The sequence below is a fragment of the Dipteris shenzhenensis genome, chromosome 16, assembly GCF_047967505.1.
Source record: "Dipteris shenzhenensis isolate YYH24624 ecotype China chromosome 16, Dip_SZ_1.0, whole genome shotgun sequence".
Taxonomy (NCBI): Eukaryota; Viridiplantae; Streptophyta; class Polypodiopsida; order Gleicheniales; family Dipteridaceae; genus Dipteris; species Dipteris shenzhenensis.
In genome coordinates this window covers 1,942,637-1,969,764 of record NC_141611.1, presented here as the reverse complement: position 1 = coordinate 1,969,764, position 27,128 = coordinate 1,942,637, and the positions used below count along the sequence as shown (strand labels likewise).

Sequence of the window (27,128 nt, the reverse complement as noted above, 5' to 3'; positions counted from 1 at the left end):
AGGGCCATCTGCGAGATCAAGCTTTGCCGATTTGAAAGAGGATGAAGAAGGCAAAGCACGCACTTCCGTCGAATGAAAACTCGGGCAGGAGGAACAGAGGAAGCGGAAAACACAAAAGAGGTTTCGGGAGGAGCAGCAGCAAGAAAAGATGGAGAGGAAGGTGATGGCTGCAAGGAGTATACAGATCGCACCGGATCAGCGGGGGAGAACTGAATAGAGAAGGGACTGCAGGCTGAATCAAGAGGCGGGGACTGTACTGACGTCCGTACAACCTGTACGGATGCCTGTACAGACTGTACGGATGGCCGTACAGACTGTACGGATTGCAGAACTGGTGAGGGGACAAATGCAGAGGCAGCGAAAGTATGTACAAACAGACCTAGGGGCTGCAAAACTGGCATCAACGAGGCAGGTACAGAAGAGGACGAAGGCTGTACGGATGGGGAAGAGGGTCGCACATGCTGTACAGATGCCGAAAAAAGCATAGAGGGGGGCTGGCAGGGTACGGATGAGGGTGAGGAGGGCCTTGTGGTGGACGGACAGGGTACAGATGAGGGCTGAGGTATGGGCAGGGAGGGAGAAGCAGATGAGCTCTCCATAGCGCACATCACACACACACACACCCCCACACACTTTTTTTTTGGGTGAAATCTTTGATTGATTATATTACATGAGTAGCAACCTGAAAACAAGGTGCTACAAATACATCAACTGAAAATTTCAGTATATGCACTTTTGTCCTCTCCTCAGGCTGATGCTTCATCCCAGGGCAAGGGCCCGGACATTGAGGTGGAAATGCAGATGTAGACAGCCCGTTAATTGCTGTACATACCTGTCCCATAACTGTAAATACGCTTGATCATCTTAAGTGTGTTACACCCACACACACACACACACAGTTTTTTTTTTTTGGTGGAATCTTTGAATCATTATATTACAAAAAAGCTATCCCAAATAAGGGAAGCTGAAGTACATCAAGAGAAAATCTCACTGTAGGACGAATATACATCTTGAGTAATAGAATCAGATTGCAAGCAATTGAAAAGCAATTGCTGCAAAGAGTATCTAAAGAAAGAGAAAGTGGAGAAAATGGGATTACCAAAGACCCTATGATTGCGATCCTTCAATAGAGTCCAGAGTGCCCAGTATCAAACCCAAAGAAAAAACAAATCTTGTCTGGGAGGATGCACACCAAAGAGTCAGAAGAACTTTCCAAAGGCAGTCTGAGGAAATTGAGCTCTCAAACGCTGCCCAAGAAAGTCCAAAAAATGACAAGAGTGAGAACAATGTCAAAATATGTGAGGTACAGTCTCCCACAGAGCCAGACATCTGTGACAAATAGATGAAGCAATATGTCGATGTGCTAATAGCTGTGCATGAGGAAGAACACCATCAAAGTTCTCCACAAGAAAACCTACACACAGACACACACACACACTATTTTTATAGTGAAATCTTTTATTTCTGTGTGGGAAACCCTAGAAAGAGGTAAAAACCGACCAATAAGTACAAAGGAAAATTTACAACTAAAGCCTCAGAGAAAAAGTCATGAGGCAACCAAGTAAAAAGTTACAGATCAAACTTTTTTTTTTTGGCAAAAAGAGACTATTAAGTATTAAAGAAAATCGTTAGAGCAAGCTCCATACGGGATACACCATGCAATGCATGAAAAGTTCAAAAGCCAAAAAGAAAGGATTGGGGCTGATAGTGCCATCTCAATCCTATAGAACCCTCTGAGAAAAAGGGAGAAGCCCTCCAAACTCGTAGGAATACAATCCTCCTAGAAGAGGCTGCCCGTGAAGGGCCCTGCATGCTAGCCCAAATGGCTATCAAAGTATGAACCATGCCAGTCCAAATACCCATGAACACCTGTGAAGGGTGTATCTGGGTGCCATCCAGGGCCTCTGTACATCTGGCTCTCTAGATGTGCCAAGAGGAAATGCTAGCCAGAGTCTCTCAGGAAGTGTCCACTGAAGCATTGGAAGCTCTGAAGGGAGTAAGTGGTACATCCTGAAGAGAGCAGGTCTCTATCACCTGCTTGCAGACTGAGAGTGCCCAAGAAGAAGGCTCACCCTCATAAAATACCTGGGGCCCAGTAAGGGATAACCAGGTGACCGAGCCCCAAATCATGAAGAAAGGGGAGGTATGAAAAATGCTGAGTATCCGAGCAACCCCTTTCCAAACAGTCCTGGCCTGACTGCAGTCCCAAAGGCAATGTCGCACTGACTCCTCTGCAGAATGACAACGAATGCAAGTAGGGTCAGCTCCAAATCGTGATCTCCATAGGTTCACTTCAATCGTTCCATGAATAGAAAGCCAAAAGAAAAGAGTGATCTTTTTATTTCTGAGGGATTTTTACAGCCTCCTCCAGAAGTTCCTATGCAAATTTGCGGTGATGTCTTAAAAAGCTGTCCCAATGGGGGGCTTTGGAGAGAATCACCCCTATTGCTCAACTGAAATCTCTTGGCATTACCAACCGTGAAACGAAAGAATGGAATCCACCTCTCTCGGTGCCCATGATCTATCCACTCCCACTCTCCTGGGTCCCATTGTAAGCACCTGATAGGTGCACCTCCATATAACCACAATCTCCAGGATCCCAGGGCCAAGAGCAAAGGGCCGGGGTCTAAATACCACTACAAGCCCGCTCCATGATCCACAAAGCCAATCCTGAGAGGCTGAAAGGCAACCTCTAGAAGAATATCATCCGTGGATCTAGAAAGTATACCCCCATCCCCAACGTCAAAGACAAGTGCATCCTCCCCAACACCTCGAAGAGCGATCACCTGAAGAGGAACTGCTGTCCTCGAGAAAGCTCCCATCCAAGTGGTAGAAGTAATAGGCATATCAACTGTCCAGTCCATCGGGATGGTTGCATCTATCTGCTGAAACGTGCGTGCTACCCCTCTGAGGTGACTCAGGGAGACTGTAGTCTTTGATCCTCAGGTAGCCTGATAAATGCTTTCCAAGTGCCTACTGTGAAGGCAGGGCCTCTCTCCCATCTAGACCGCTGCATGTAATGCGAAGTGCCCAGTGGTTTGCCATGCTCATCAAGAATATTGTCATTCCAAATGATTGGCTACCTATCAATCTCTTCGAGGGTAGACGGCGGAACCCTGCGAAGTGTATTCCTGAAGCTGCCCCAAGCTTTCAGGATGGTAGCCATGAGAGGAGATGCAGGAGATCTGAGAGGGGTGGAAGTAAAAATCCAGCGAGGGCTGTCCACCCAATCATCTCCCAAGGTAGGTGTGCAAGCCTGAATGCGTCCAAAAAAGTCCTTCCAAGGTTCCTGCCTAGGCATGAGACCCCTCACCACTACCTTACAAAGCAATGCCCTGTACAAAGCAATGCCCTGCATTGCAGGTCAGGGTCAATGATATTAAGGCCTCCTTCACATGTAGGGAGAATAATGGTCTCCCAGGCCACCCTCGCTGCAACATCTGCCGTGCCATCGAGTCCACTCCATAAAAAATTTCTGATTGGTCTAATGAGCTGAGTGATGCACTCTCTAGACCGGCACCAGCATGAACACACAAACCAGGCGGTCGCCAAGAGAACCTGGTTCACTACCACAACTCTAGATGCAAGGTCAAGTTTGGCTGAGCTCCAGAAGAGAAGCTTTTTCCTTATACTCTCCAGTACTGGGGTAAACTGCTGTGCTGGAGAGATGCCAACCCTACCTGGCGTCCCAAATATCTAACAAGAACACCCCTCTGAATCTAGGAGAAGCCAATGTCAACTCCCCATCTTGGAGTGTCCTCATTGCTGATCCAAAAGCCAAAGGATTTATGCCAGTTAATGTGTGCTCCTGTAGTTGAGCAAAAGATATCCAAGGCTGTCTGTAAAGCATCTAGTGACTGCGAGGAGGCCTCAATAAAAATGGCAGTGTCATCAGCCAACTCACAGTCCAGAAGCTCGTGCTTTTGTCTCAAGGGCAATCTCAGCCCATATAAACCAGCCTGAGATCTAAGAAAGATACTCATAGCTTCAGCCACAAAAAGGAAAAGGAAGGGGGCTAAAGGGCATCCCTGACGGACCGATCTGGAAATCTGAAACCTGTCACCCCTTACCCCTCCAATCAAAACCTGGCTGTGGGCTGATCTGTAAAGGGAGGCCACCCCTCTAATCCATGCCTCTGAAAATCCGAATCGTAGAAGAGTGCCCTCAAGAAAACCCCAATCTACTCTGTCATAGGCTTTCTCAAAGTCCAAGAGTAGAATTGCCAGCCTCTGTTTGCTCTGCATAGCCTACTCTGAGGCTTCCCAAAAGGAGAAGATGTTATCAAATATGCTCCTGCCATGCACAAAGCCTCTGTCTGAGTAATGGATGAGGTCTGGAAGAAGGGGCTACAATCTGATGCTGATCGCCTTGGCAAGAATTTTGTATAGAGTGCCCAAAAGAGTGATGGGTCTCCAATGGGATACAAAATTCCTGTTGCCACCTTTCGGGATAAGGTGTATAAGTCCCTCGGTGAGTGAGTCAGGCATCTCACCCGAGTCCCAAATGCCCTGTAGGGCTAAAGTAATATATGATCACCTATCATATCCCAAAAGCCTATAAAAAAAGATGGAGTAAGATCATCTGAACCAGGGCACTTGCCCTTATGAAGGGCGGAGAGAGCAGTCCTGAATTCTGTGTTGGTAAATCGTGCATCAAGTGAGCATATCATCGCTGGTGTGACCAACACAGGTAAACGCTGCCAAACCGCATCTCTAGCCACATCTCTGGCCTGTGTGTCACGGTCTGCAGAAAGAAGGGAGGCATAAAGATCTGTCGCTAAGTGCATTCTCCACCCTCTTCTCCTCCCCCATGCTCTGTCCTATTTTTTCCAGTTAATATCTTTGGTTGATGAACTACTATCTGTGGAGTTTGCAACTGGACCCTTCGAACTGTTCAGCCACAATTGCTCGGCACTTTGGATCCACTTCTTTCAATTCCTTGGTTTTAATGAATTTTACATATCCAGCCCAAATTGGACATTCAAACAAAGATGATTCTCTCTATCAAAAACATCATATCTTCAAAGGGTTTGTATTCTTCCCCTTGCCATTACTGACTTTGTCTTTACTCTACTTGGGGCATGCCAAAGTGTAGGGCACTTTCAAAGCTAGTCTCCCTTCTTGACCTCCATGATCTACGAGAGAGACGAGTTCTCCGCCATGTACTCTACCCTGAACCTTGGATCCTCCTTCTGAATCCTGAACCTCTTCTAAACCTTGGAACCTCCTTCTAAACCTTGGAACCTCCTTCTAAACCCTAAACCTCCCTCCAACCCTTAAACTCCTCCCACACCCTTCAACCCCCAATGAAGGCCAAAGCCTTCATTACCCCAATCATGATGATGCACGTTTGATATGTACCTTTCCTACTTACTACAGCAGATCACGGGAGTAACACCACAGAATATCCTCCCAGCCAAATCTTGTTGAAGCGTAAGAGCTCTAAGAGAAATCGAAATCAGCAAAATCACGTAAGGTTCATTCTCCTTCTCTCACTAACTCCAACAAGCCCCATCTCCCTAGATGGATCTAGATGCCACATGTCATCATCATAGGGCCTTTCCTAATGCATCTTTTCACCCCTCTCTTGGGATACTTTAATTTCCTTTGCCCCTAGGCACATTGCTCGCATTAGGCCCTTAGCCTTAGATCCACCTAGTCTGGTGCTATCAGCCCTCACCTAGGACCTTGACATTAATTCCCTCTCGATCATTTACATGAAGCGCAAACAGATATATTACAAACATAGATCCTTTAAGGGAAATGTCGACTGATTCTTCCGAGGTCATGCTACCTCGGCTAGAGCGTAACATTCCTTCCCTCTTCAGACATCAGCGTCCTCGATGATAAAGTCTAGGAACACTCTCCGCAACTGGTATACGGATTCCCAGGTAGCTTCTGATAGAGGCTGACCATGCCATGCAACCAACACCGTGGGTATCTTCCGATTTTGCACTTGCATTGTTCCTCGGTCCAGGATTCTTGTTGGTTTGCGCCTTGCATTATCCTCTATCTCCTGAAACAAAACCACACCTTCGATTAGTGAGTCGCCAGTATGCAAAAATTTCTTTAAACGAGAAACATGAAACACTGGGTGCACCTTGCAACCCTGTGGTAATTCTAATTTATAGGCTACCTCGCCTATTCTCTTTAGAATTAACCACGGCCCACAGTATCGAGGTGATAATTTAGCACACTCTCCTGAAGTTAACGACTTCGAGTGCGAAGGAACTCTGAGAAAAACTTTTTCTCATTCCTTAAATTCTCTTATAGACCGGTTTTCATCCGCATACGCCTTGGCTCTATCCATAGCCTGGCGGATATTAGCTCTCGCAAGTGCTAGCATCTCCCGCATCTGAACCACAAAGTTCGCGGCACTAGGCACTCTCTGAGGTATTCCAACTGTAGTTGGATTTACTGGTCTACAGCCATAATTCAATTCAAAACTTCGTAGAGGAATGCTTTCTATCATTGTAGGCAAACTCTAACAATGGCAACCACTTGTCCCACGTATGTTGCCTCAATGACACATATGCCCTCAGCATATCCTCTAAAATCTAGTTGACTCTCTCCGTGTGACCATCCGTTTCAGGATGATCCCCACTACTCATTCCTAACTCAGTCCTTAGTGTCTCAAATACCGCTATCTAAAAATGACCGGTAAATCTGACATCTCTGTCTGACACTATGGATCTAGGCAATCCATGCAGACAAAATATATGTCTAATAAAGAAATCCGCCACTTGTGGGACACTAACAGACTCTCTAGTCGGAATGAAATGAGCCATCTTGGTTAGACGATCAAGCACCACAAGGATAGAATCATATCCACCTTGTGTCGTAGGCAGCCCTACAATAAAGTCCATGGAAATGCTCTCCCACTTACTTAGTGGTATCTCCAAGGGCTGTAAAAGTCCGGGTGGCTTCACCCGCTCGACCTTGCTTACCTGACACGAAAAACACCGTGTCACATATTCATGAATACACTTTTTCATCTTTGGCCAAAAGAAATCTCGCTTCACGAGATCATATGTCTTCTCGACTCCTGGGTGTCCCGCACATGGGCTATCATGGCAATGTTGAATGACTCTCTGCCTAAGATCATTCTGATTAGGTACTACTACCTTGCCATTTCTTTTCAGCATACCATCCCTTATGATATATCTTGCATAAGTTTGGCCTTTTCTGGATGCCAGGTCATCCTTTTCGTTTTCCTCGGGTTTTAACACATGAGCCTTAGGCCATAGACTCTGGACAAACTCGTCCACCTTTTGAGTTTCTCTAATCTCGGTCATTAGAGTACTCTCTAATACCGTGAAACTCATGTTATGCATAATGCATGACAATGCATCAACAACTTTATTATCTTTTCCTCTTCGGTACCAAATCGTCAAATTAAACTCCTGCATGAGCTCTGTCCACCTAGCTTGGCGGCCCCTCAAGTCAAGTTGTTTACAAAAATGTTTCAGAGTATCATGATCCACATCCACCTAAAACTCTGAACCATACAAATAATGCCTCCATGTTTTCAAAGCATGGATAATAGCATATAACTCCAATTCATGAGTTGGCCAATTCCTTTGAGAGGGAGAAAGCTTCTTGCTTTCAAAGGCTACTGGCCTTCCCTCTTGAAGGAGAACTGCTCCTACCGCAATGCCACTTGCATCGGTTTCCAGGAACAAAGGTTTCTGGGGATCAACTATTTTTAACACCGGTCCTGTGACCACAGCTTGTTTTATGGTGTTAAAACTTTCTTGTTGACTCCGTCCCCATATAAAAGGTACTTTATCTGAGGTCAGATTAGTCAATGGCGATACTATTTCGGAATATCCTTTGATATGCCTTCTATAAAATTGGACAAATCCCAAGAATGATCGCAAAGCGGTCAGACTCTGAGGGATTGGCCAAGTCAGTATCGCAGCCACTTTCTTTGGATCCATTTCTACTCCCTCTAGAGTAATTATGAATCCTAAGTATTCAAGTCTAACCATACACAGTATAGTTTTCTTCTTATTTACATAAAGACTGGCTTTCCTCAAAGTAGTGAACACTATTCTTAAGTGTTCGTGATGCTTAGTAATACTTTTATTGAATACCAGAATATCGTCAATACAATGTACTACAAACTTTCCGATATACGGACGTAGGAAATCGTTCATAAGCATGATGAATGTAGCTGGAGCATTGGTAAGTCCAAAGGGCATTACCAAAAACTCATAATGACCAAACCCTCTTCTGAAAGCGGTTTTATGCACATCCTCGGCCCTAATCCGGATCTGATGGTAGCCACACTTAAGATCTATCTTGCTGAAAATTACGGCTCCATGTAATGCATCTAGCAAATCATCAATTGGAGCCATCGGATACCTGTGCTTATCAATGATATTATTCAATACTTTGTAATCTATACAGAGGCGAAACGTATCATCCTTTTTCTTCTTTAAGATCACTGGCGAAGCAAAAGGTGAGAAACTTGGTTGAATCTGCCCCAATTCCAAATATGAAATCTTTCACTTGGATTGATTGAGGTAGGGGTTCATCAACCTTCATTACGCTCTCTCGAAACTTATCAGTGTATTCTGCCACTGACAAATTTCTCTGACGAAGGTTTTTATACTGATCCCAAGCTCGGGATGCTTCGTCAGGAGGTAAGAAGTGTTTCCTAAATTTCCTTTTAAACCCCTCTCAGGTAGTATATGCAATACCATCTTTCTGTTGTTTAATCCACCACCGATCCGCTGCCTCACTAAACATGTGAGTGGCCTCGCGGATTTTCTTGATATCATTTCTAATTTCACAAATGGCGAACGCCTCGTCCCATTTGTGTAACCAGGTCTCAATGACATCAGAACTACGGTCATTTATCGGACCAGAATACTTTTCCGGCCTATAATTGGCAATATTAGGTACTTAAGCCTTTCTAGGCTTGACCGTATGGACACTAGACTCCGGTTCGATTGGAGCCTTTTCTTTCTCATCTCGAGAAGGTCTGGCAGACATACTGTGTATCACTCTTCTAAGTTCAGACTGCCCTGCATTTGCCTGTAACTGTTGCGCTAATAACTGCTGCAAGGCATCCTCAAGTAATGCAATCCTGCCAGATAAGGTGTGAGCTACTGGGCGCGACACTTGCTGGGTCGGCTGGTCTCGTGACTCTACAGGGTCCATCCTGGAAGCTTTTTCTTCTGCTTCCATTCAGGTCAATGGGTGGTTTAGGGTTTTTTTTTTTGGTTTTTTTTAAAAACACCGCTAGAACAATGTATCTACAAACTGACAAAATTCAGTGTACTGGCACTCTGACAAAATTTCCTATTCTAGGAATACCTACAATCCCACATGCACACTGACTAGGCATTTGATACAGGCATAACCGAAATACCGCTTTTCCCTATACTAGGGAAATTCCTACAAATCAACTCTGACTTTATCACAAAGGCGTATGCACAAGCATAATCTCCCAGATTGCCGACAGGAATTTAAAGAAGTCCCAAGTCTGCTATGTACCCTGTTATGGCATCGAACCTTCATGCATACTAAACATTCACGAGACCCTCTTCATGTAAGCGGAGCATCAACAAAGACTAAGGTCGGGGAAAAAAAAAACACAGAATTGACGAATGTCAAAGAAAGCTTCCTGGTGGATCGCTCCTGCTACCCGATTTGATACCCCTGGAGTCTTCACATAGCGCAGATGTCCCGAAGCCTGCAGCCTCCACGTAACTCCCTGGATACCAAGTGATACGATCTTTTGCTTCTTCTGCCAAAGCGTTGCTCTCTGTTTGGAATCTGTCTCAGCCTACGGGCTAGCTACGTGACCACTAACGATCTTTTTGCTTTTTTCATCGACCGAACCAGAAAACACATGGCTTCACCTTAGATCCACCTAGTCTGGTGCTATCAGCCCTCACCTAGGACCTTGACATTAATTCCCTCTCGATCATTTACATGAAGCGCAAACAGATATAATACAAACATAGATCCTTTAAGGGAAATGTCGACTGATTCTTCCGAGGTCATGCTACCTCGGCTAGAGCGTAACAACGTTCCTTTCACACATGCATGCACTATGTTTGCTTACCACACTTAAAGCCTACGTCTCTCATTGGAATACAACCCGAGGTTCTAAGTTGCACTTATACTACAAATGATAACACTAATATATCGATCGGTGACAAAAAGCCTTGGAACCCTGCATATTGAGAATACCCTAGTCTTCCTACAGAAGTCGCGGGAAAGAGCCAACATTTGGTGTTGCTTCTAGGGAGACTAGCATCTCAAGTAACAAGTAAACATATGCAAGTAAACATATGCAAGTAGTTGCTTTTTTGGCCTCTTCTTCTTCTTTGGGCAATCTCTAGCGAAATGCCCGGAGGATTTGCAAATCATGCACTGGTCCTGACGACCTGCAACCTCAAATCTCTGGTGAAGAATGACCTATCGGGTCGCTGTAGCATGATGTGGTCATCTGAAATGTTAGGGTCCTCGACAATGACCCTAACCCTGGGTACCCCATCCATCCTGACCGCCTCAGCAGCCGATGAAGGCTCGCTAGGAAGAGGGAGGATCTCTGCTACCACACCAAACCTCTTGCCAATAACTGAAAGAAGCCGGTGATAAACTGAAGGTAGACCAAGGAACCTGACGAAGACGGAAACTCCGTGCTTGTCCTTTTCAACTGGGTCAAGGCCCAGTTGAAAGGGAAACAAAAAATCCTCCTGTAGCCTAGAAAGAGAAACCCAATCTGTAGCAAGTCTCTCGTGACGTCTGGGGAATCTAGGCACACTTAAAAGAAACCTCGTCCCAACAAACGTACATCCTTAAGGTGGGGAGCGAGCTCCTAAGGAAGCGCCGCAAGCATCCAATCTCTAGCGTGTGATCTAGAGGAGCGGGAGCCAAAGATGCGTGCGAAGAGAGTCGTGGAACACTCATGCTCCAAATGCAACTGCTGTAACTCGTCTTTTGAGAAAGTGACGGTTCTCACGGCTGTTGTGTGAGGTAACGGATTGGCTGAATGGGTACCCATTCGTCAATCGAGGTAGGAAAGGCCGACTCAAACACAAAGAAACTCCGTTCGCTTTCCTGAAGCTAGGAGACCCCAAAAAAATAGGGGGTACACCTGATGAAGGGAGAGGGTGAAAGGAGGGAGGGAATTACAAGATCAAACTGGAGGAGGATCAAACAGAATATCCTCCAATTTCATATTGTTGCTTTGTAAAAATTGATGCAGTGAAGAAACTGCACCATTAATAAAAACCACCTGTTTTTTACCCTTGTGATTCTTCTTAATATAAGCGGGGAGCTTGAATTTTTGAATCACAGGGTCAAAAACCTGTTGCAACATAGGATGAAAAGACTCCAGAGAAAAAGAAACATCTGCATCTTGAATAGAAAGAAACTCTGGCACAGTCTTCACATGCATAAGAACTGGATCAATATCTGTACTTTCTGAAGGAGCATCTAACGAAAGAGCTGCATCAGATATGTCATGACTCATCATGTCAGCTTCAATCAGGGTTTCAACTTGAGAGAGAGCATGTGCAGCATCCTGTAAGATCCCCTCTGCAAGGGGCACATCCATATCCTAAGGAGACGGAGGTTGATGGTGCTCAACGAAGGTGCAATCCTAAGCTTCTTTAGCAAGAGAAAGATTGGCCTGTGATTTATCTACCTTCCTCAAGTAGTGCTTCGGAGTAGTAGAAGCATCACATAAGCGAAAAAACCAGCCCCATGAATACCAGCACAAGTAACAAGGCTCTCCACCACATGAAACGAAGAGCAGTGTCAATAATAAAAACCTTTGCCTAGAAAGACAAAGGAGGAGATGCAATCCTGACCCACTGCAACTTCAGCCCGACGACGAAGTTGAGCTGCAGGTAAAACCCTACCCACAAAATAAAGACAGACCCCAACCTGTCGAGCTTGTCAAAGACCGGAAACCGGAAGGGCAGGATCCAAAGAACAAACCAAAGGGGAAGCCGATGGAGGAATATCTGTGCAAGAAGCAGAACACAGCTGGTGAAGAAGGTCCAGCTGGAGTGAAGAAGGACCACCTGCAACATCGAGCTTCGCAGATTTGACAGACTGCGAGGGAACCAAACCACCACGCTTCCTCCGAATAAAGACACGTGCAGGAGGAGGAGAGGCAGAAGGAGGATGCAAAGAACACAAAAGATCCATCAATTGGAGTAGCGGGGAAAAGGGGGGGAGATATAGCAGGAAAAGGCTGAGGGGGAGAGGGCTGTTGCAGAGGCTGAAAGGACTGTAAAGCAGGATCAAGGACAGACGAAGGCTGCACAAAGGAAGAGCTTGGTATAAAATTTATAGGATGTACGGAAAGGCTGTGCAAGGAAGCGGAAAACAGCTCAAAATCTGTAGGAAAAGAACCCTACAAAGACGACCGTACAACCTGTACGGACGGTCGTACAGGCTGTACGGACGGTCGTACAACAGGTGCGGATGTTGCAGCAGAGTGGACAGAATTGGTGGCGCTGAAGACAGACTGTGCTGAGAGCACGGACTGCCGTACAGCCCCAGGCTGTATGGACAGGTTAGGGAAAGGCGATTGGACAGTGGAGGTAAGTACAAAAGGTACGGCTGAAGCAGCATGTACAGATGGCACAGAAAAGGACAACGGTACGGACGCGAGGATATTAGGCTGTACAGATAGCAGGAAGGAGGGCAAAGGTACGGTTGAGGACAAAGGTACGGACACGGGGGGGAGGAGCAACGGAAACCTCCATCTCCACCTTCTACACACACATAAACACACTACACATTTTTTTTGGGGTGAAATTTTTAATTGATTATATTACATGAGTAGCAACCTCAAAAACAAGGTGCTACAATTACATCAACTGAAAATTTTGAGTATATGCCAAAAAAACCTCATGATCTATGCAGTGGGTTTGCAAGCAATCAAAGAAAGATTGCTGCAAAGAACGCCTGAAAAAGCCATCACCAAAGACTTCACAATTCCTATATGTCCATAAAGTCCATAGTGCCCAGTAGCGAACCCAAACGAAGAAAAGATGAAACTCTGGTCTGGATGGATGAAACCCAAATAGCCAGAAGAACTTCCCAAACGGAACAGATGGAAATCTCGCTCGTAGGCGCTGTCGAAGCAAATCAAAAAACTCACAAGAGCACGGACAATGCCAAAACAAGTGAGGCACATTCTCTGAAGAAGCAGAACATCTGTGACAAAGTGCAGGAGCAATGTGTCGATGAGCCAATAGCTGTCTAGATGGAAACACTCCCAAAAGAACTCGCCAAAAGAAAACCTATTGCCGAAGCGGTACTTTATAGGTCCAAAGTTGCTATAATCTTTTCCTCCACCACTTGGTTGGGCAATGCATTCGCCAAACAGAATCACCTCTCACTGAAACCCAAGGTTGAGGCAAAAGGATATTATACAATGTAGGCACAGTAATCTGAGATAGCCTCAAAGGATGAGAAGAGGACACTGGAGAAGTCAAAGTCCAATCTTCTAGTCGGTCTTGAAGTTCTAAAGGAGGAATCGGAACAAAAGGCAAAAGCTTAGAAGTAATTTGTTGCCACAAAGGACGATAATGAGAGCCCAATCCATATCTGGTGGCTGAGTACCAGCATCATCAATAACATCAGCAACCGAGGTGATGCCTTTAAACGAAACAAAGTAGGAACGTCAAGGTTCCTATAAAGCCAAGGAGGCTGAAAGACTTCCGACCAGTGAATGCTTTCAACTCTCAACGAATTCCCAAGCAAAGACTGCCGACCATTCCATTCCAGATGAGAAAGAACATGCCTCCAGTGAAGAAGTAGGCGGGAGATAAAAGGGCAGCCAAGCAAAGTACCATCAGTGCGGCCAAAAAGGAAATTCCATTGATCGAGATGCCAATGACCAAACGCAGAAATAATGATATTAGTGATCAGAGATCTAATCATAAGAGCCCAAGGTTGATCACCATGCAGAAATTGCAGCAACATTTTCCCCTTGTGGGCAAGGATATGCACGTGAATATCCGTGATGTTCAATTCACCATGCATCTTGGGAGAACAAATGTGATGCATCGAAAGCAGCCTGAGACTTTTTCTGCCATGTTGATTGCCAAAAGATTTCCATAAAGACAGACATGAAAGATGTAAGATCTGCCTTAGTGAACATGATCAATGGCAAGTAAAATTGAATATATGCCACAAGGATGGACTGCACTATTCAAAGACGAACGTGCAAAGGCCAGGTTGCCAGTTTCCATTACTCAAGCTTTTTCCGAAGCTTAGCCAAAACCCAATCAGTTTATTGTCGGCGAGTGAGTTCCCACCCCAAAGGGTAACCAAGATGACGAACAAACTGAGTGGGTGAAATGATATCTCTGGGTCATAAGAGACTATGCCAATCTTTGGAAGGCAAAGGGAGCAGCTTAGACTTCTAAAAATTAACATGAAGACCAGCTGCCAAACCATAAACAGAGAGGGCCTGCATCAAGGCACCAAGATCATGGAGCGTATTCTTCGGGATAAAGAAAGAATCATCAGCATATGCTTGAGCAACCATGCTGCTATTAGCATCCGATTCCAAGCCATGAAGTGATCTTGTAGCCACAAGATGATCAATATCTTGTAGCATAGGATGAGTAGCAATGGCATATAGTAAAGCACTGAGAGGGCATCCTTGGTGGACCGAACAACGAAGAGTCCACTCATCAGAGATATCCCCAGAAAGAATGCAAGCTGCGTTGCTATCTCTGTAAAGCCAATAAATAACCTGCTGCATTTTTTGTCCAAACCCCAAAACTCAGATAGTTTGCGAGATGAAATCCCATTGAACTGTGTCAAAGGCTTTTGCAATATCTACCTGCAAGAGTAGAACATTCTGCTGCGTGTATTTGGCATATTCAATCCCAATATAAGCATTGGCAATGTTATCTGTGATATGGCGATGTGGAACAAAGCCATATTGGGAGGGATGCAACCCATCATGCAAATAACCTTTAATATGATCAGCCACCATTTTGGCAATAATCTTGTAAATGACTGGCATAAGCGTGATTGGCCTCCAATCACCAAGTGAATCACATAGCTGCTTTTTTGGAATCAGCTTGAGAAGACCCTTTTTCCATGACACAGGCATTTGTTGATTTTGCCATATTGCATTTACCATTTGTAGCAAGGTGAATTTAAGAAGATCCCAGAAAGCAAGAAAGAATTCAACAGTGAGACCATCCCATCCTGGAGATTTCCATCTGCCACAAGATCTCAGCGCATTAGACAATTCCCTTTCAGTGAAGGGATGTTCAAGTTCCAAAGCCTGAGCATCAGACAGAATTGGATGAACATGCTGCAAAAGAAGCTGACGTGCAGACACGACCTAAGGAGAAAGAGTATTCACATGCCCAAAATGAGTAGAGAAGTGCTGCACACATAAATAAGCAAGCTCTGAACGAGATGTTGACCAAGAACCATCAGGCATCCGGATCCGACAGATATTGGCAGCCTGTCTTTTGTAGTGTAAGCTCTTAAAAAATTGCTTGGAAGAGCAGCCTTTATCCAAAAAAGCCCATTGTCTGGATCTAGTCTCCCATTTAGTAAGCTTTCTGTGATCATTGGATTGAAGAGATAATTGAGCCTGACATAAGAGCATGCTTTCCTATGAAGACAAAGGGCGAAGATGAGCAAGCTCAGTCAAACTCTGACAAGTAAATTTGGCATATGCTACAGTCTCCCTTGTGGTTTGCATATAGAATTTGCCATAATCCCGAATAACTGCTTGCATCCAAGCAACAAAAGCCTACCAGGCATAATCCAAACCAATGTGTATCTGACGAGAGAGAGGTTGAATAGCATCAGAGACCAAGGCTTTAAAGTCAGCATGCTCCATATAACTATTATTAATCAGCAAAAGCCTTCGGCAAGGCAATCTGTCAATGGGAAATTCATGTAAGAAAAGCCTCAAGCAAAGAGGAGCATGATCTGAATGTGTGAAAGCATGATCAACCCAAATTTGACAAGTAAAGGCATCACAATGTTTTGGATCAACCTGATACCATCTGTCCAAGGGTGCCCAATAAGAAGATCGAGTATTATGCTGAAAGGTATAGCCAAGAAACATGGGCTGTAATTCCTTCCAGAGATCAACCAGGCGCAACTGAAGCAAAAAATCAGAAAGGAGACCGAGTCCTTAAGAGACTATATCATCAGGATTAAACATCTAAACTCGTGGTGTGAACCCCACGAGAGGATGAGTGATGTGCAGCTTCTGCCATGCTTCCTCATAGGGCTACGTGATGCTAAGCTGCAGACCGGCCTCTCAAGTGAGGCTCTGAGATAGCCAGCACAAGAGGGAAGTGGTCTGAAGTGGAAACCCCAGCAGCAATGCATACCGATCCACCTCTGTCTAGTGCCCAGTCATCTACATAGAATCTGTCAATGCGTGCATGAATAGGCATTTGTTGCCTCCTGTTCGACCAAGAGAACAGGAGGGACTGTGGCTGAATAAGAAAGGCATCATCACACCAAGTATCTCTGCCACAGAAACGAAAAAGGAAGGCATCCCAAGCTGCTCTCTCCAAAGAGTGAAGTCCGCCTTCTCTACCCCCTTTTTTGTCTGACGGTAACTCGACCATGTTAAAGAAAGAAGAGACTGTTATATGAGACAGCTTCAAAGGATGAATAGATGAGTATAAAGGCAAAAGGGTCCAATCCTGAAGCCTGTCTTGAAGCTCTAAAAGTGGCACTGGCTGAAATGGCTGAACCATTCGAGTAATGACTTGCCGTAGTGGACGATAGAGCATAATCTTTGTAATGGAAGAATCCGCAATCTTTTCTTACCATGCTTTGATCGCCAAAAAATTTCCATAATGGTGGACATGAAGGAAGACAAATGCTTCTTAGTGAAAAAAATCAATGGCAAGTAGAACTGAATATAAGCCACCAAGAAAGACTGAACAATGCGAAGACGGACATGTAGCGGCCAAGTAGCCAACTTCCAATATTCCTGTTTTTTCTTCAATTTAGCAATAACCCAATCAATCTGTTGCCGGCGAGTAATGCTTCAACCTAGAGGATATCCAAGATGACGAATCAATTGAGTAAAAAAGACAAGATCACCAAGGACTCTGTGATTCCTAGCTTTCCAAAGAATCCAGAGTGCCCAGTAGTAGCGAACTGATGTAAAGAACAAATCAAAGTCCGGCCGTTTAGGATAGATCCCAAACAACCAGAAATGCTTGCAAAAAAAAGTATGAGAAAATCTTAATCTCAATATGTGCCAAAGAATGCCCAAGAAATTATGTGTCTCAAAGCAATGCCAAAAGATATGAGATACATATTCCGTGGGAGCTAAACACCGATGATAGATTGCAGGAGCAATACGTCTACAAGATAAAGGCTGTCCTGACGCAACAACCCCCAATAGAACACGCCATTAAAAAACCTGTTGGCGTAAGGGAACCTCAGAGTGCCAAATCTGCTTCAATCTCTTTCTTCACCAGTTGAATGGACGGTGCAGTGCCCAAATCTGATTGGCTCTGTCTGACACCCAAGGTGGTGATAACAGAACTTTATATAAAGAAGAGACTGTCATATGAGACAGCTTCAAAAGATGAATGGATGAGTATAAAGAAAGAAGGGTCCAATCCTGAAGCGTGTCTTGAAGCTCTAAAAGTGGTACTGGCTGAAACGGCTGAACCATTTGAGTAATGACTTGCCGTACTGGATGATAATGCATACTCAAATCATATTTTGCAGCAGCCAAAGGGACGGATAAAAGAGTGCCATCATCTTTAATAACATCTCTGACAGTGAAAATCCCTTTCAAAATAAGAGCGTCGAGGCTCCTGCAAAGCCAAGGGAGCAAAAAAAACCAAAATGGATGCTCTCAGCTCGCAAAGAGTTATCCTGTAAAGAGTCTCTTCCATTCCATGCCAAGTGTGAAAGAATAAGCTTCCAATCTAATATACATCTGAGAAACCATAGGACAACCTTTGATTTTAGCATAATCTTTGTAATGGAAGAATCCGCAAGCTTTTCTTACCATGCTTTGACCACCAGAAAATTTCCATAATGGTGGACATGAAGGAAGACAAATGCTTCTTAGTGAAAAAAATCAATGGCAGATAGAACTGAATATAAGCCACCAAGATATACTGAATAATGCGAAGATGGACATGTAGCGGCCAAGTAGCCAACTTCCAATATTCCAGTTTTTTCTTCAATTTAGCAAGAACCCAATCAATCTGTTGCCGGTGAGTAATGCTTCAACCTAGAGGATATCCAAGATGAGGAATCAATTGAGTAGAAAAGACAGGATCACCAAAGACTGTGTGATTCCTAGCTTTCCAAAGAGTCCAGAGTGCCCAGTAGTAGCGAACCCATGTAAACAACAAATCAAAGTCCGGCCGTTTAGGATAGATCCCAAACAACCAGAAATGCTTGCAAAAAACAGTATGAGAAAATCTTAATCTCAATCTGTGCTGAAGAATGCCCCCAAGAAGTTATGTGTCTCAGAGCAATGCCAAAAGATATGAGATATGTATTCCCTGGGAGCTAATCACTGATGACAGATTGCGGGAGCAATACGTCTACAAGATGAAAGCTGTCTTGACGGAACAACCCCCAGCAAAACACGCCATTAAAAAATTTGTTGGCGTAATGGAACCTCAGAGTGCCAAATCTGCTTCAATCTCTTTCTCCACCATTTGAATGGACGGTGCAATGCCCAAATCTGATTGGCTCTGCGTGACACCCAAGGTGGTGATAACATAACTTTATATAAAGAAGAGACTGTTATATGAGATAGCTTCAAAGGAAGAATGGATGAGTATAAAGGAAGAAGGGTCCAATCCTGAAGCCTGTCTTGAAGCTCTAAAAGTGGTACTGGTTGAAATGGCTGAACCATTCGAGTAATGACTTGCTGCACTGGACGATAATACAGACCCAAACCATATTTTGCAGCAGTCAAAGGGAAGGATAAAAGAGTGCCATCATCTTTAATAACATCTCCGATAGTGGAAATCCCTTTCAAAATAAGAGCGTCGAGGCTCCTGCAAACCCAAGGGAGCAAAAAGAACCCAGAATGGATGTTGTAAGCTCGCAAAGAGTTACCCTGTAAAGAGTCTCTTCCATTCCATGCCAAGTGTCAAAGAATAAGCTTCCAATCTAATATACATCGAAGAAACCATAGGACAACCTTTGATTTTAGCAGAATCTTTGTAATGGAAGAATCGCCAAGCTTTTCTTACCATGCTTTGACCGCCAGAAAATGTCCATAATGGTGGACATGAAGGAAGGCAAATGCTTCTAAGTGAAAAAAATCAATGGCAGATAGAACTAAATATAAGCCACCAAGATAGACTGAACAATGCGAAGACGGACATGTAGCAGCCAGGTAGCCAACTTACAATATTCATGTTTTTTCTTCAATTTAGCAATAACCCAATCAATCTATTGCCAGCGAGTAATGCTCCAACCTAGAGGATATCCAAGATGAGGAATCAATTGAGTAGAAAAGACAGGATCACCAAAGACTGTGTGATTCCTAGCTTTCCAAAGAGTCCAGAGTGTCCAGTAGTAGCGAACCCATGTAAAGAACAAATCAAAGTCCGTCCGTTTAGAATGAATCCCAAACAACCCAAAATGCTTGCAAAAAGCAGTATGAGAAAAATTTAAGCCAAAAAGTGGCACTGGTTGAAATGGCTGAACCATTCGAGTAAGGACTTGCCATACTGGAGGATAATGCATACCCAAACCATATTTTGCAGCAGCCAAAGGGAAGGATAAAAGAGTGCCATTATCTTTAATAACATCTCCGATAGTGGAAATCCCTTTCAAAATAAGAGCGTCGAGGCTGCTGCAAAGCCAAAGGAGCAAAAAAAACCCGTAATGGATGCTCTCAGCTCGCAAAGAGTTACCCTGTAAAGAGTCTCTTCCATTCCATGCCAAGTGTGAAAGAATAAGCTTCCAATCTAATATACATCTGAGAAACCATAGGACAACCTTTGATTTTAGCATAATCTTTGTAATGGAAGAATCCGCAAGCTTTTCTTACCATGCTTTGACCGCCAGAAAATTTCCATAATGGTGGACATGAAGGAAGACAAATGCTTCTTAGTGAAAAAAATCAATGTTAGATAGAACTGAATATAAGCCACCAAGATAGACTGAACAATGCGAAGACGGACATGTAGCGGCCAAGTAGCCAACTTCCAATATTCCAGTTTCTTCTTCAATTTAGCAATAACCCAATCAGTCTGTTGCCGGCGAGTAATGCTCCAACCTAGAGGATATCCAAGATGACGATTCAATTGAGTAGGAAAGACAGGATCACCAAAGACTCTGTGATTCCTAGCTTTCCAAAGAGTCCAGAGTGCCCAGTAGTAGCGAACCCATGTAAAGAACAAATCAAAGTCCGGCCGTTTAGGATAGATTCCAAACAACCAGAAATGCTTGCAAAAAACAATATGAGAAAATTTTAATCTCAATCTGTGCCGAAGAATGCCCAAGAAATTATGTGTCTCAGAGCAATGCCAAAAGATATGAGATACGTATTCCCTGGGAGCTAAACACCGATGACAGATTGCGGGAGTAGTACGTCTACAAGATAAAAGCTTTCCTGACGGAACAACCCCTAGCGGAACACGCCATTAAAAAACATGTTGACGTAATGGAACCTTAGAGTGCCAAATCTGCTTCAATCTCTTTCTCGACCATTTGAATGGACGGTGCAATGCCCAAATCTGATTGGCTCTGTGTGACACCCAAGGTGGTGATAACAGAACTTTATATAAAGAAGAGACAGTTATATGAGACAGCTTCAAAGGATGAATGGATGAGTATAAAGGCAAAAGGGTCCAATCCTGAAGCCTGTCTTGAAGCTCTAAAAGTGGTACTGGTTGAAATGGCTGAACCATTCGAGTAAGGACTTGCCGTACTGGATGATAATGCATACCCAAACCATATTTTGGAGCAGCCAAAGGGAAGGATAAAAGAGTGCCATCATCTTTAATAACATCTCCGATAGTGGAAATCCCTTTTAAAATAAGAGCGTCGAGCCTCCTGCAAAGCCAAGGGAGCAAAAAAAACCCGGAATGGATGCTCTCAGCTGGCAAAGAGTTACCCTGTAAAGAGTCTCTTCCACTTGCCGTACTGGACGATAATGCATACCCAAACCATATTTTGCAGCAGCCAAAGGGAAGGATAAAAGAGTGCCATCATCTTTAATAACATCTCCGATAGTGGTAATCCCTTTCAAAATAAGAGCGTCGAGGCTCCTGCAAAGCCAAGGGAGCAAAAAAAGAATAAGCTTCCAATCTAATATACATCTGAGAAACCATAGGATAACCTTTGATTTTAGCATAATCTTTTTAATGGAAGAATCCGCAAGCTTTTCTTACCATGCTTTGACCGCCAGAAAATTTCCATAATGGTGGACATGAAGGAAGACAAATGCTTCTTAGTGAAAAAAATCAATGGCAGATAGAAACCAAACTTTTTACATTCAAAGCAGGCTCCTGCAAATAAACCCCATTTCAGCTTGTAAAATACACTACCCATTGTAACATTGTTTACAAAAGCAGAATATGAGTCTAGAGTGGGATTTTCTGTATCCCACAAAATGCAAAATCTATTCGAGTTGCCATTCGATCGTGGGTGGACACACCACCTTCCCCAAAGAGGCTGCAATTTTTGGCAACGAGGAAGCAAGGCATTGAGGGAAGTCCACAACCTCCACCCACACAGGACAACGATGCCTAATCAAAGCCTGCTATTCATCCACCATAATCACTTCAAAGAAGCCCCTAGTTGCATAATGCACTTTGCGAACAAGACAGCCCCCCAAAGTGCGTGTCAGTCAATTTTCAACATCCACTACAATCGGCATCCTTCCTGGAAAAAATATAATAACTGCATGCTTGGCATATTCACATACCAGATCCACAATATCCTCTACTTCCACCATTATTCCAAGTGTGGGAGCAGGATCCTTCCAATCCTTGCGTGTATCATCAAAACCTTCATGCATCAGATCATACACTAATTGAGCCTCCAAAGAAACATGCCTAGGGTCATCCTGACCCAAATCTTGCTTTTGCCCTTTATTTATGTATGTCTTCATAGTAGTCATGGAGGACCTGTAAATCGAAAAAGGAGAGGTAGGAAAGGAAGAGAGCTTTGAATAGGATGAAAGTAAAGGGTAGAAAGAAAAAGTGGAAGAAGATACTGACTGAAAAAAAGCGGCCAGAAAAGAGAAAGCGGGCTGATATATACGAGACTGAGAAAGCTAGAGAAGGAAGAACGTGGTAGACATGGGCAAGGAGGATATATCTGGACGTGTCTGACTTGAAACATCATAAAGGAGGGGGTGGGGAGTTTCCCGCCAAGCTCTGGTTTTATCACTATTATTTTCTGAGGATGTCACAAGATGGAGCGATTGCTTGGCCTAGATACTTGGGAGGGTAGAGGTGTCTCACATGCATTGAGGATTGCCATTGGTGGCTGCAGGTATCGTCCCATCAGTTGAGAATTGAGGCAAGGAGGGCAGCAAGCATATCTAGGGAGTAGAGGACATGCAGACTATGCTTACTGAGGAAGGCGAATACGGAGGAACACTTTGTGTAGATGCTAGTACACTATGAGTTACACACATGGTTTTGGACCACTGACCCGGGTGATTCATTTTCCTAATTAGGTGTGTTGCCCTATCCCTGATAGAGCTGCGAAGGCACAAAGATACCCTACTAAGGCGTATCAGCCGATAGGAGGAGACGCCGACATTTGAGACAAGGATGGAGCGGAGATACATGCCATAGACTTCCTTAACTCTGAGTCAAAGTCATGCCATGAGGAGGGGGAGGAGGAAGCATGCAGTGTATGAGATAAGGGCAAAGTGGATCAATTGTAAATGGCGGTGATGAGAGATGCAGCAAGGATATGTAGAGACCGAGACTAGAAAGAAAGAAAGAAAGTCTATTAACGTCCACGGGAGACCAAGAGGTCTATGGGACAACATGAAAGCCATCTAGTACATCAGCTTAGGGAGGGTGCAAGGCAGCTCCCAAGGATTGTAGAGACCGAGCACAAAGCAGAGACAGATTAGAGCACACACAAATGGAGGTTCAGTCTATCACAGCTTTACGTAGAGGTAATTGCTAGACACAAGGAGTCACCATTGACATGGCCTATAGCATATGGAGAACACAAATACCATGTCCCCACCACGTCGAGAGATGACTTGATGGCGATAGATCCGTGATATCCTCATGGGCCTCACCACCATGATGTAGGTGTGTCCACTAGGAGGGGCTCCTCAACTAGTCACTTTTATATTTATATATATATCTTCTGTTGATATGTGATGTTCAGTTCCAGGGTCCTAGTGTACCCTGCACCAGCCCATGATGGCTTCTACTTGGATTGACTTTAGGCCCATGAGGCTTCTCTCTCTCTCTCTCTCTCTCTCTCTCTCTCTCTCTCATCTTTCAAATTCTTCAATACATGTCCACTTTGTCGCTGCATCTTCCACATGCTTCCTACTTGTACATGCGCTTGGATTGAATCTTTCATTTTAGCATGCATCAAACATACATGTATCCTAATATAATATTGGATCCCCAACAACGGGAGGCCATCTTGGAGTGGGAGATGTTAAAGGAGAGAGGTAAGTGCTGGTAGTTATCTACAGATCTGTCCAATCTTTCTGCTGTCTAGGCTATGTGCATTTGTTCCAAGCAAGAGTGATTGCGTGTGTGGGTCGTATTCTCTAGGGAGGGATGGCTTACTCCTTTGGGCCATTATTGCAACAGTTTTCCACAGGGATAGTTGGGACACTGCCTTAGGTACAATACCGGCTTTGGACTTTTTTCTGTTGCCTCATGAGGTGCCCCCATGGGATACCATTTCCGGTATCATTCTCAGGAAACCCTAGCATTCAAGGTGCAGGCAGGTGATTGGCAGGGATCCTTTCTCTCCTTTTAAGGTACATAAAGCCTTTGTCTCAATATCATCCGGTACCTGGGATTATTCTATTGTGTATTGTCTCTGATCAGGAAAAAGTACATTCTTTTTATTTAAAAAACGGATTGGAGGCCATCTTGATTAGCGGTCTATGCTCGCTTCATGTCATCGCATTCTGATGCATTCCAGAGTCTTGGAACTTCCCTTGGCATGTCTGCTCATCCTTTTTCTAAAAGAAATGGTTAGTTAAGCCTTATGGGCTGGTCTTAAATGTACCCAATGACAAACCTGAGGTCAAGGCATGGGCTTGCTCTCGAAATTCAAACTATGTTTATATGTTTGTTTTTGTCCTTAATATTCCCTGAGATCCATTTGTGAATTATTTTTCACCTTACTGCAGGGTCCAGGTTTGCACAGAGATTTTGCCATCCATCTCACGTATGAGGTAATATGTCTACATTCTCTTCTATTAAACTCAAAATCATAGAAACAAAAAGAGTGATCTGGAGGTTCTAGCGGACTAGAAATGGCAAGATTATATCTGTCTGAGCAATGTTTCTTATTATTTCGAGTCCTTCTGGCAGCTGTGATTTGTGCTCTCAAGTACTCATCACTGTCTTCTTGTGCAGCTACCTCTGCTGCAGGGCTTGTGTCTTGATTTGTGTGATTCTGTAGACAATGGATTTGATTCACCATCTGTAAGTCTTTCCTATGCAGGTGTAGTCTTGTCTCCTGTAGGGCTTGAATGAAAATTCCAGGCTTATACCATAGCCCTTAACAATGGAAACTCGAGTTTATAGGCAATAAAAGATTTTTCTGTGCTCAACAATTTTCACATTCTGTTATGTCATCCTAACATTTTGTATCCTTAGTGGCAAGACAGGAGATCATTGAACATCTTGAAGCTTGCTCGCTGTAGAGCACTACGAAATCCTTTTGAGAGATCAGTACGTCGGTGTTACCTGCATACTATCTTGGTGAGGTGGAGTGACGTTGGGCAGAGAACAACTATTGTTAATGAAGGCTTGTAGAATCTTCAATTAAGTGATTATTTTAAAATTCTTCACGGCTTTCAAGCTCTCCAGAGCCTTGATTTCTTAAAGCCTCTTTTATGAAATTTTGTAGGTTTTATCAATCAAGTATATTTCATAAAAAAAGTGAAGAGATGATATTTTAAAACATGATATCATAGCACCTCTCTCTCTCTCTCTCTCTCTCTCTCTCTCTCTCTCTCAGCACAGACCGGAGCGTGATAGAGCCCAGCCTGATAGAGCTCAGGCACACGCTATACCAGAGGACAGAGACCAGGAGGAGCATGAGGAGGTCAGAGCTCACACAGGACACATGCCTCCACCCTGTGGGTGTACATATGAGATGGTTTGTAGACGCCGCAGGATCTTGTTACATAGGGGACGTACTCGCCGCTTCATCTCCAGACGATCCAGGATGATGGCAGCTTTTCGGAGGAGACTTACTCATGGAGATCTCGCCCCACCAGCCGCTCACCTCACCTTTGCTCAGATTTGTACTCTCATAGCAGGAGGCAGAGTCGATGGACAGGATTTCCAGTATTATTTTGGTTCTCAGACTCCGTGACACCTGGACTTGTATCTTTGCATTGGCATATTGTACTCATCCCCCCATTTTGCACCCAGGGGCGGTTTTCTTGCATCTAGTTTACTTTGTATTTAGGCTCAGATTTGACATTATGTACTTTCACTTGCATTGTATTGCGTAGCACTTAGATGATATTCGACGATGCCTCTTCTTTGTGGCACGTTGATTTTGTGCTATCTTGTATGCAGAGTTCTTGATGTCCCATGGGCCCATTTTGGCCTTTAGTGGACAATAATACACTTTCTTTCTTTCTTTCTTTCTCTCTGAGAGAGTCACAAGGTGGGATAGCACAGCACATCACCATGGACAAACAAACTTAGCCCCCCCTTTTTGTGGGGATCTCTCTTTCCTAATATTCTTCGAAGCCATTTGAGGGAGTTAGGAGCCGGGTAAGGATGCAACAAGAGAACCAGAATCTGGCTGGAGCTGCACTGGTGAGGGAGCCCATTTGTCCATGGGGACTGACTGCAGGTGAGGATGAAGAAATACAGCATATAGAGGGATCAGTGGCTGATCAGTGATTGTAAAAGTAGGCAATCAGAAAATCTGATCCTTAGGGACTGGGTCTAAGGTCTTTGACAGCAGGCTGCCGGTGATTTTTGTTCATTTGAAAGTGAAAATCCAATCCAAATGGGCTCTAAAGGGTTTTCTTTTCCTAGCATTGTCTTGGCAATGCAACTTACTAATTCAATGTGCACATGGGAATGCAACTCGCTAATTCGTTTCTGTGATTAGAAGCTAGTTTGATGTTGATGTTACATACATAATATATGATAACGCTAACATCCATCCTATTCTTTCAAATTTTTTAGTTGAAATGATGATTTAGGTGCTAGCTGCAAGACTTTTTTGGAGTTGTAGAGAAAAGATTATTGAACCCTTTAAAAGTATATCACGACATGAAATGGACAAAGCTACAATTCTAACTATACTTTTTGCAAGAAGATGTCATCTCTTAATAAAGAATTGACAATAGAAAGCACAAGGAGAAGATGGAGAAGTGAAAGAATACGACGATGAGATGACCTCAATGAAATATATAAACCTCCAATAATGAGATAGCTAGATGACGGCATAATACATTTGGGGGGAAATTTCCTAGCTTACAAATACTGTTGATATGGTGATAACAAACACCTTCGCCAGGATGCTTGATAAATTTTATTTGGAATAGATATTTGAGGCCTTGTTGGATGGAAAGAAAGTTGTTGTATCAAATGCACTGCTCCATCTTATAATGTGTATAGAGGATAGAGAAGTAGTTTTGACAATCCAACCATGTGTGATGGGCATATAGATTTTGAATTTCAATTCACCAAATTTGTTGGGAGAAGTTTTTCAAGTATCGTAAACAATGAAATCATATAGGAGCAATTTTCAAGAAACAAGAAGAAAGTTCTTAACTCACTCAATATGTAGATTTGAACCTATTATTGGACAACACTTTGCTTATAAAGAAGCGCACACAATTGGAAAGATTGATGTGGAGATGTTTAAGGGGGTATCTTAATTTCATCACTTTCTTGGAAGCAGTTGTATCTTTAAGCATCCAATAACTAAATGATTGTGTTTAAAAGACTGAAT

At 43.8% G+C, this 27,128-nt stretch overlaps 1 protein-coding gene across 1 annotated transcript in view; it reads left to right on the top strand.

Annotated features, from left to right (window-relative positions):
• The window catches only part of LOC147892391 (ubiquitin-protein ligase), a 191,087-nt gene extending 165,968 nt beyond the window's left edge, over positions 1 to 25,119 (top strand). The window contains exons 18-20 of the mRNA XM_087387176.1: positions 24,328 to 24,372; positions 24,557 to 24,625; positions 24,800 to 25,119. Of these exons, the coding sequence (XP_087243302.1) occupies positions 24,328 to 24,372; positions 24,557 to 24,625; positions 24,800 to 24,958 (273 nt within the window). The 3' untranslated portion in view covers positions 24,959 to 25,119. The remainder of the gene's footprint in view (positions 1 to 24,327; positions 24,373 to 24,556; positions 24,626 to 24,799) is intronic.
• The last annotated feature ends 2,009 nt before the right edge of the window (positions 25,120 to 27,128 follow it).